At 34.6% G+C, this 12,081-nt stretch overlaps 1 protein-coding gene across 1 annotated transcript in view; it reads left to right on the forward strand.

Moving 5' to 3' along the window:
• The window catches only part of LOC136038879 (uncharacterized), a 66,017-nt gene that overhangs the window by 39,664 nt on the left and 14,272 nt on the right, over positions 1-12,081 (forward strand). Inside the window, exon 2 of the mRNA XM_065722345.1 lies at positions 4,124-4,291. Coding sequence (XP_065578417.1) covers positions 4,124-4,291 — 168 coding nt within the window. The remainder of the gene's footprint in view (positions 1-4,123; positions 4,292-12,081) is intronic.

Raw genomic sequence — 12,081 nt, forward strand, 5'->3', positions numbered from 1 at the left:
AGCAATCACCATCAACAAAGCTCAAGGGCAATCATTAGAATAATAAGGTATAGATCTAAATACAGATTGTTTTTCCCATGGACAATTATATGTTGCATGTTCAAGAGTCGGTAAACCTGACAATCTATTTATATGCACAGACAATGAGACAGCCAAGAATGTTGTATATTCGCAAGTTTTACGTAGTTAAAAATATATTTATATCTATCTATATTCGCAGGTGGGACACAGGGACACAACTACAATGGCGCGCAACCAATGTGGCGCGTACAGACTTTTGCACGCGGGGGGCCTGGGTGGGGGCGAAGCGCCCCCACCAACTAGGTGTTGGGAAATGTTGGGAGCCAACAGCTAGTGGGAAATATAAATGACGACCGGGACACTCTAAGAAAAAGCGACCGGGACACAAGGAATGTTCGATTATCAATCACCATCCACAAACCACCGGGACACAGGGAATATAAATGACGACCAGGACATAAGTAAAAAAAAATATAAAAAACTAAAAAAAAAGGTAAAAACTACAAAAAAACTAAAAAGAAAAAAAAACTAAAAACTAATAAAAAAAACTAAAAAAGTTAAAAAACTAAAAAAACTAAAAAAGAAAAAAAAAGGAAAAAAACTGAAAAATAAAGGAGAAAAACAAAACTAAAAAAATAAAAATAAAAAAACTAAAAAGGTAAAAACTACAAAAAAACTAAAAAGAAAAAAGAAAAAAACTAAAAAAACTAAAAAGCAAAACTAAAAAAAAACAAAAATAAAAATAAAAAAAAACTAAAAAAGTAAAAACCAAAAAAAAAAAAAACTAAAAAGAAAAAAAAGGGGAAAAACACAAAAATTTATTTCATCATATACCAACTCAAAAACGAATGTATATACAGACCGGGACACCAGGACAAAAATGACGACCGGGACACAGGGAATATAAATGACGACCGGGACACACGGACACAACTACAACGGGGACGTCGGGGGGGGGGGGGCACAGGAGGATATATAAATGACGACGGGGATACAGGGAATGTTCGATTAGCAATCACCATCAACAAAGCTCAAGGGCAATCATTAGAATCATGAAGTATAACTAAAAAAATAAATAAAAAAAAAGTAAAAAACTAAAAACTAAAAAAAAGACCAATTCAAAAACGAATGTATATACAGACCGGGACACCGGGACACAAATAACGACCGGGACACCGGGACACAAGGAATATAAATGACGACCGGGACACTCAAAGAGAAATTACAGACTGGGACACCGGGACACAAATGACGACCGAGATACAGGGAATATAAATGACGACCGGGGCACAGGGACACAACTACAACGGGGACGCCGGGGGGCACAGGGGGATATATAAATGACGACGGCGACACAGGGCTACCATGGCGCGTAACTAATATGGCGCGTAACGACTTACGCGCGCGTCGGGGCTTGGGGGGCGCGAAGCGCCCCACCAACTAGGTGTTGGGGTGGCGCGAAGCGACCAGGGAATGGTCGATTAGCAATCACCATCAACAAAGCTCAATCAACCATCAACAAAGCTCAAGGGCAATCATTAGAATCATGAGGTATAGATCTGAATACGGATTGTTTTCCCATGGACAATTATCTGTTTCATGTTCAAGAGTCGGTAAGCCTGACAATCCATTTATATGCACAGACAATGGGACAGCGAAGAATGTTGTATATTCGCAAGTTTTGCGTAGTTAGAAACATATATATATATATATATATATATATATATATATATATATATATATATATATATATATATATATATATATATATATATATATATATATATATATATATATATCTATATTCACAGGTGGGATACAGGGACACAACTACAATGGCGCATAACTAATATGGCGCGTAACGACTTACGTGCGCGTGGGGGCTTGGGGGGGGGGGGGCGCGAAGGGCCCCCACCAACTAGGTGTCGGGGTGGCGCGAAGCGCCACCCCAACAGCTAGTAAAATATATATTCTTATATTCACCTAAAAAATTGAAATTAAGTCATTCTCCCACCCTCCACCTTCATTGTCATGAATTAGCGGCTTTAAAAGCGAAAGCGTTGGACATAGGGTAAAACATAGTGAAAATATTAGAAAATAAGACGTTAAAATATGAAATGTGATAGAGTCTGAGTAATACGACACATTTAGAGTGAAACGAAATAGCTGTTTCAGAATATTCAATTCAAAAACACGAGGAAGCAAACACAAACTTTTTATGGATTAGTAAACATTAAACAAACCAAGGAAAGAAGAAAACTTAACGCATTTGATATAACATAAGTTAGAAGGTAAATAAATAAAAAAACAAGAGGCTAAAACATGAAAGCAAGAAGGGAATATAATGGGATCGGTATGGATATGAACAAAATTAAACCGAGGAAATAGAAGAGGGAACGAGAACATTAATTTTGGGCAGTGGTGGGAGGGAGCAATTACTCCCTTCTTAGATTATGAGATTTACATTTTCTATGTTTACTAACAACGTGAAAAAAGGTGAGGTAAAATTAGATTGATAGAGGGTAAATGGATATGATGTAAGAGGTTAATATATAAAAACATAATAGGTTCTGAGGAGTAGGGTATACTAAAATACAAAGGAAACGGCAACATGAAACCATTAGATACAAACAATCTATAGGTTAAATAGATAGCGAACAAGAGGCTAAAAGATAGAAAGGAAAATGAAATAGAAAAATAAGAGTCTAAGAGATAGAAAGGAAAAGGAAATAGAGAACAAGGGACTACAATTAGAAAGGAAAAGAAATAGAGAAAATGAGGCCGAAAGATGGAAAGGAGGAAGAAATAGAAAATAAGTGTCTAAAAGATAGAAAGGGAAAGGAAATACAAAGAAGGAGGCTAAAAGATAGAAAGGAAAAGGAAATAGAGCACAAGGGGCTAAAAGATAGAAAGGAAAAGCAAACAGAGAAAAAGAAGCTAAAAGATAAGGAAAGGAAATAGAGACTAAGAGGCTAAAAAGCAAAAGGAAAGTGAATAGACTATTTCAGAATATTGAATTAACGAATGCGAGGAAACAAACACAAAGTTTCTGTAGGGATATGAAATGCTAAATAAACTAAGGAAGCACAAAAGTAAAATCGTTAGATCTAAGGTACAATAGAGGCTAAATACAGAGAAAGCAAGAATCCAAAACATAATATATAATAGAGGCTGAGAAGGAAAGTAAAACAAGAGTTGCTATGAATAGTCAATAGAAGAGTACAAGGAAATGTTAATCTTCTACTAAAGTATTACCCGTTCTGTATATATTTTATATAATCATTTGATTTATAGGTATAACTGCAGAGTATTCTAAGAAATTAGTTTTCTTTTCAAGGATGGTATACATCACTCGATACATCACTGAATTTGTTTCTTCATACATCACTGACTCGATACATCACTGAATTTGTTTCTTCATGCATCACTGACTCGATACATCACTGAATTTTTTTCTTCATACATCACTGACTCGATACATCACTGAATTTGTTTCTTCATACATCACTGACTCGATACATCACTGAATTTGTTTCTTCATACATCACTGACTCGATACATCATTGAATTTGTTTCTTCATACATCACTGACTCGATACATCACTGAATTTGTTTCTTCATACATCACTGACTCGATTGAATTTGTTTCTTCATACATCACTGACTCGATACATCACTGAATTTGTTTCTTCATACATCACTGACTCGATACATCACTGAATTTGTTTCTTCTTGTATTGTAATTGTTATGAATTCAATATTAACAAAAAATATAATTCTGTTATAATTTGCAGCAATTTGTATAATTATGCTGTATGATTGCAGCAATGTTGCAGCCTTCTACTGATTTCCTGAGATGGTAACAAAAATTGTCTACAGGTTTTACTATGTTCTCGTATTAATAATCCGATGAAGCGTTCAAAACTCATTGGAATTGTCATCATTAAAAGGTATTTACACATCACCTTTTACCTGATAAATGCGTAAAACAATCACAATATTCGCATTCTCAGATTAAAATCGTCTACCTCCCCCATCTAAAAAATGCAAGATGAAGAAGCAAAACAGTATCCTTTAAAATAAAGTTTTACATTTTTTTTAGAAATGTCTCGAGGTAGCCGATGATGTAATTGAGGAGTTGACGGGAATTGAAGAGCTCGTCAGACGTTATCGGACGTTACAAAATACTTCTCAAAAATTTGCATCAAAAATAGAAGGACAAAAGGGTAAAATTATCGAAAAGATTGATGATATAAGGAGAATCTCTCTGGTAATAGCCATTTTTAATTTCTACATCTTTATACACACTGTCATTGTCATGCCAAACAGGTCATATTTGACATTCCTGCACTTCTGTGATAATTTCCAAAAATTTTCTCCAAAGCTGTTCTCAAAGGGAGGATCAGGAGATCAACATATATCAGGAAGACCAAATTCTGACTAAACATATATTGCCCAGCAGATTTACCCTTCGAAAACACCTTAGCAATATTTTTGGTACAGACCTGAGAAGTGAGAGGATGTAGGATAGGATCTCTAGGCAAGGCAGTGACAGTTTTTCCAGATTGCCTAAAGTTTTCATAATTTCAGCTAGATTTTGTTAGGTGTAGAGGGCAACTTAAAAGAGCGCAATGATCAGTGAATAGTGGTAACTGAATAAGGCAAAACCGGTTATTTATGTCTATTTATGTATTAGCAATACTGACTGTCACCGTTTTATTAGACGTTTGGTGGCTGTTCACCTTCTCGGATAGCTTACTGCTTTTGATGTGTAATATGGCATCTATTCAAATAATAAATCTATGAGGCATCGCGTAATACAACAGTTTTTCTATACATTGTGGAATCTATGAGACATTATGATAGGACGTTCTCTCACAATATAGAAACAACGGATATTTTACATATTATGTCACACATATGATATTATTATCATATTATATATCACACATGTATCACATCATATTATATATCACACATGATAACAAAGGATATTTTAAAGTAACTACCCTACCTCTTCTCCTTCTCTTTCTAGATAGCACTGACCTTCAGAATCTTTGTGTTAAATAAAAAGTAAGACCTTGCAAAATAGACCTTTTGCTTAAATAAAGTACAGAAAGTACAACAGTAGAAAATGGTAGAAATGTATAATGGCAATGAAAAATGGTGCAGAAACAAAGCCTTCATTCTATAATGATATAATATTGGAAATAATGAACATCATTTCCCAAATCCCTTGAATCTTTTTCAGATCATCTTCCCAGCCAATTTAGGGACGAACCCATTCGAGAAAGAATGCGCATAGAAGTGTAAAAGAAACGGCAAACAATGAATATTTTCCTGGAAAACCCAACATTTTGTTGAGATATTTGGAGTTGAGACATTAAGGACTATTTTGTTACTCTCATAACTAAATGGTATGAGATTCTCACCTTCTTAGGTAATTTCCGGAAAATATTTCATAAACTTTTCTCCAAGGAAGTATCAGAAGGGTAACTTATATCAGGAAGATCAAAGTGTAATTGAACATAAACTGCTCTGCATATTCTCCCTTTGAGAACAGCCTAAAAAATGGTTTTTGGAAATTATCCCAGACGCATTAAAATATCTAATGAGATATTCAACTTTGACAGCGACAAGAAAGAATTTTTCTAGAGAACTGTAAAGACAAATAATTTGAAGAACTTAATAATGGATCTTGCTGTCTTGCCTCATTTGCATACAAGGCAAAGATAAGCGTGCTAAACTTACAATGATACTCTTATAGATACGCTATCTATCACATAGAATGCGCCTTTGTTTTACATTTTCTTAGAAGTAGCAAAACTTAAACCAAAATTTTGCATAAGGGTGATTAATAATTAAAAAAAAGTCGAGGATATTGCTTTGTGCACCTTCCTTTGGCCATGCATGGTGAATTTTCGTTCAGTGCACCGCAAGGTCCATGTATCATATTTTTTACAATAATATCATGTAACCCCTTATCGACATTTTCATCAGGTATTTCAGCGGAAATCACATCATCAATTTCGTTCGAAGTAATTTTTTTATGTAGCCAGATTAGTATATGTGCGTGTGGCAAACCTCGTTTTTGCCATTCCACTGAGTACATCCAGCATCGCACTGACCCAAACACTTCAAAATTTACTATGTAGTTTATCAGTGATTTCAACTTTTGCCGGAAGACACGGGCCGTAATGTCATGTCTATGAGCCGCCGATTGTCCTTGTGGTAAAAGCTGCAGTATCTCGTCCCAAGATTGATTTGGTGTAAATGTAATAAATAAATCTGGACGACCATAGAGACGAACATACGCAATCGCATCTTGAGCATATTCATGCATATGACGGGGACTGCCAGCATATGACGAAGGTTAAATTGTTAATCTTCCAACGTTTGTGGTATTACCGTCATTTATAACTGCATCTCGCAAATGAATGTATTGTTCAGAGCAGAGCTTGGTCTGATTCAGGCGGATATATAGCAAACGTTCTGATTCAATTTTAGCATACATATCAACGACGAATTGGTGAAACAATTGACGGCATTTTAAAATATAATTTTCTTCATCCTGCCGAGTCATTTTGATTCCTCGGCACGTTTTCTTTTCTTACTTTCTCTATCAGCCTCAAGCCTGTTTCCTTGCTGTTCTTTTGATTTCTCGGCACACTTTCTTTTCTTACTTTCTCTATCAGCAGCAAGTTTTTTAGCATAGACTCTTTGAGCATCTTCCTCGGCTGTTGCCATTGTAAGTTCATCAGTCATTTTACACTTAAACATTAATAGATTTCTACGTGAACGCATGTCTTAAATATCTTTAATGACGTCACCGTCATAACAAAAATGACGACAACTAACTTCATGACGTCAGTCAACACACAAACATGACGTCACCCGACAGACAGACCCACACATCCACAGACAACTTATTTATATATATATACTAGCTGTTGGGGTAGCGCTTCGCGCCACCCCAACACCTAGTTGGTGGGGCGCTTCGCGCCCCCCCAAGCCCCCCCGATCGCGTAAGTCGTTACGCGCCATTGTAGTTGTGTCCCTGTGTCCCACCTGTGAATATAGATAGATTTATATATGTGTTTCAAACTACGTAAAAATTGCGAATATACAACATTTTTGGCTTTCCCACTACTGGAAGCTTTCCGTTTCCAATTGCCAGCAATTGATCTGAAAATGTTTGACCAGAATCATCGTTTTGCAATCGGACACGCATATTTGTAGTTAATTTTAATATTTTTACCTGTGCCCATAAATTAGAATTTTTCAGGCAAGCATTCATTTCGTCTGCAGGAGTTAAACTACGTAAAAATTGCGAATATACAACATTCTTGGGTTTCCCATTGTCTGTGCATATACAAAGCCGTATGCACTAATAATGACGTCATATGCAAACGCTCTTTTTACAAACAAACAAACATGCATACACACAACTCGTTTTTATATAGATAGATAGATAGATGGATACAATACAAATTAACTGCGTAAAACTTGCGAATATACAACATTCTTCGCTGTCCAATTGTCGCTGCATATAAATAGATTGTCAGGTTTACCGACCCTCGAACATGCAACGTACAATTGTCCATGGAAAAAACAATCAGTATTAAGATCTATACCACATTCTTCTAATGATTGACCTTGAGCTTTGTTAATGGTGATTGCAAATGCTAATCGAATTGGGAATTGCAATCTTTTAAATTGAAAAGGCAGATCCGTTGGAATCATGGGAATGCGAGGAATAAGAACAGCCTTACCCTCAAAATGCCCTGTCAAGATTGTCGCCTTTATTAGGCTTTCCATTGTTTTTTTTACGGCAAGTCGCGTGCCATTGCAAAGCTTGGTGGGTCGCCTATTTTTAGTTGTAGCACGTGTGGTGGAAACCCTGAAAGATATATGGAATTTAAAAATTCAGATGGATAATTAACCGCTTCATTTGGTTCCAAAACTGTGTCGACTGACTTGCAAAGGACTGCCTGGTCTCGAATCTTGGTCAAAACAATATTGTTGATTTCGTGGACGTCTATATTTTTGGGTGCGAGAATCGCTCTTTCACTTAGCCATTTATTATTTTTATAATTTTTTAGAATATTCGGAAATACTTTTTCAATCAATTCATTTTTGGACGTCACTAAACTTCAGAAATCAGCAGGTAGTTGTATACGTCCTGAAATTGAGTCTATCGTATCATAAATGTCTTTTTGTTCCGACGTTAACTTGTAAATGTTATTTTGTAAATACGACAATAGATCACTCGTACTGTAACTTTGTTCACGATCCAATTCTACACATGTCGAAACAGCAGCGATACGGTTAGGTGAAGGCATTCCCAAATCCTGAAGAGGTTTGTTTGCCATACGTACGCACAAATCTTCTATAATAACTAAAAGCCATTTATTATTTTTATAATTTTTTAGAATATTCGGAAATGCTTTTTCAATCAATTCATTTTTGGACGTCACTAAACTACAGAAATCAGCAGGTAGTTGTATACGTCCTGAAATTGAGTCTATCGTATCATAAATGTCTTTTTGTTCCGACGTTAACTTGTAAATGTTATTTTGTACATACGACAATAGATCACTCGTACTGTAACTTTGTTCACGATCCAATTCTACACATGTCGAAACAGCAGCGATACGGTTAAGTGAAGGCATTCCCAAATCCTGAAGAGGTTTGTTTGCCATACGTACGCACAAATCTTCTATAATAACTAAAGTGTCGTTATAAATTTCTGATGTAAAATCAAAAGTCATTTCTGACGTCTCTAACTGTTTTCGATGGAGTATATCTTCGGACATTTTTGACTTATATTTTTCCCATAACTCTGTAGGAGCTGATGGAGAGCAAGTGTACGAATTTGACTTGGGGTTGACCTTTCACACGCGTCATTGATGCAGTTATCCCAGTGTTAACTGCATTCTCCAATAAATTCAGAGCTTGGCATGCACCACGGTAAGTGTCATGTATAGTACCGTTTACAATTCTCAAATACTCAAAGGATGTCGGACCGGGTACATTCACCAAAAGCAGGCGTAGAAAGAAGCATTCATGTTGATTGGGGTGAACGGTGTAGAGTCTTCCTATCGTGGTATCTTTGAAGATGGTAGGTTGGCCGTAAACCCACTGGTTATCTACTTCGATGGTGGTACCGTTGCCATTGTAGGTTTTTCAGTCATTTTACAATTAGAAATTTTTCTTTCAACGGTCTTCTTACAATTAAAAATTTGTCTTTGAACGATATTCTTAAATACCTGTGTCCTGGTCGTCATTTATATTCCCTGTGTCCCGGTCGTCATTTGTGTCCCGGTATCCCAGTCTGTAATTTCTCTTTTTTCTTTTTTCAGTTTTCTTTTTCTTCTTTATTTTTCAGCTTCACTATGAAATACATATCGCCGAACCTTTGTTTTTTTTAACTAAAATCTGGTAGTCATTGATGACCTTATCCAAGTCAAAATCCCAAACCCAATCATCATCGCTATCATTTTCAGTTTTAATATGTTTTGACTCTCGCTGTCCAGGTGGATCTTCATCTAGCTGCGCGGTTTTGCGTTCTTTAGCCTCAAGCCTGTTTCCTTGCTGTTCTTTTGATTCCTCGGCACGCTTTCTTTTCTGACTTTCTCTATCAGCAGCAAGTTTTTTGGCATAGACTCTTTGAGCATCTTCATCAGTCATTGTAAACTTAAACATTAATAGAATTCTACGCAAACATATGTCTTATATAACTTGAATGACGTCACCTTCAAAGCAAAAATGATGGCAACTAATTTCATGACGTCAGCCGAAACATGACGTCACCTGATCCACGATCCACAGATCCATAGACAACTTATATATATATATATATATATATATATATATATATATATATATATATATATATATATATATATATATATATATATATATATATATATGTATATATATATATATATATATATATATATATATATATATATATATATATATATATATATATATATATATATATATATATATATATATATGTATATATATATATATGTATATATATATATATATATAAATATATATATATATATATATATATATATATATATATATATATATATATATATATATATATATATATATATATATATATATATGTATATATATATATATATATATATATATATATATATATATATATATATATATATATATATATATATATATATATATATATATATATATATATATATATATATATATATATATATATATATATATATATATATATAATAGCTGTTGGGGTGGCGCGAAGCGCCACCCCAACACCTAGTTGGAGGGGGTATATAGTTGAGGGGGCTAGTATATATATATATATATATATATATATATATATATATATATATATATATATATATATATATATATATATATATATATATATATATATATATATATATATAAATAAGTTGTTTGTCTGTGTGTCGACTGACGTCATGTTTGTCGACTGACGTCATTATAAGGATTGAGCTGTATGTCGTCATGAAGTTGTTTCTCGTCTGACGTCATGTTTGTCGACTAACGAAACTACAGACCGGGACACCGGGACACAAATGACGTGTTATGTCTGTTATTACGTAATAGAGGCAACAATCTTGACAGGGCCTTTTGAGGGTGAGGCTTTTCTTATTCCACGCATTCTCATGATTCCAATGGATCTGCCTTTTCAACCTAAAAGATTTCAATTCCCAATTTGATTAGCATATTTAGTTTTCAGTCCAGAACCACTAAAGCTATTATGTAAATATCAAAAATATTTATGTTGTCTGAGCAATAATTTTTAGTTTTTATTTCAAAATAGAAAATTACCTGACAATTTTAGAATTATATCTATCTATATATATATAAATAAGTTGTCTGTCTGTGGATCAGGTGACGTCATGTTTCTGTGTCGACTGGCGTCAAGAAGTTAGTTGTCGTCATTTTTTCTATGACGGTGACGTCATTAAAGATATTTAAGACATATATGTTCACGTAGAAATCTATTAATGTTTAAGTTTAAAATGACTGATGAACTTACAATGGCAAAAGCCGATGAAGATGCTCAAAGAGTCTATGCCAAAGAACTTGCTGCTGATAGAGAAAGTCAGAAAAGAAAGCGTGCCGAGGAATCAAAAGAACAGCAAGGAAACAGGCTTGAGGCTAAAGAACGCAAAACCGCGCAGTTAGATGAAGATCCACCTGGACAGAGAGAGTCAAAACATATCAAAACTGAAAATGATAGCGATGATGATTGGGTTTGGGATCTTGACTTGTATAAGGTCATCAATGCCTACCAGATTTTAGTTAAAAAAAACAAAGGTTCGGCGATATGTATTTCATAGTGAAGCTGAAAAATAAAGAAGAAAAAGAAAACCGAAAAAAGAAAAAATGTAAAACACTAAAAAATACTAAAAAGAAAAAACACTCAAAGAGAAATTACAGACCGGGACACAAATGACAACCGAGACAGAGGGGATATAAATAAGGACCGGAACACTCAAAGAGAAATTCCAGACTGGGATAGCGGGACACAAATGACGACCGGGACACAGGCAATATAAATGACGACCAGGACACAGGTATTTAAGAATATCGTTCAAAGACAAATTTTTAATTGTAAGAAGACCGTTGAAAGAGAAATTTTTAATTGTAAAATGACTGAAGAACCTACAATGGCAACACCCGAGGAAGCTGCTCAAAACGAATGTATTCACGCCGAAGTAGCTGAGTTGGTAAAGCGTTATGTTTCAGGTTCTAGGTCTGAGAGGCTCCAGGTTTGAACCTTGGCTTTAGCATTAATACAAAAGAAGAAAAAAACTAAAAAAGGTAAAAACTACAAAAAAACTAAAAAGAAAATATATATATATATATATTTATATATATCATCTTTTCCATAAAAATAATAATTTAGTGCTTCTGCTTAAAAACAGCAATCGAATTGATGCCTCCTGATACGCAACTATCAACAAAGTGGCAATCGTTGTGGTCGGTGATCAGTTCTTACCTCGAGATAATATTCTTTATAGGCGAAAC

The sequence above is a fragment of the Artemia franciscana genome, chromosome 18 (assembly GCF_032884065.1).
Source record: "Artemia franciscana chromosome 18, ASM3288406v1, whole genome shotgun sequence".
NCBI lineage: Eukaryota > Metazoa > Arthropoda > Branchiopoda > Anostraca > Artemiidae > Artemia > Artemia franciscana.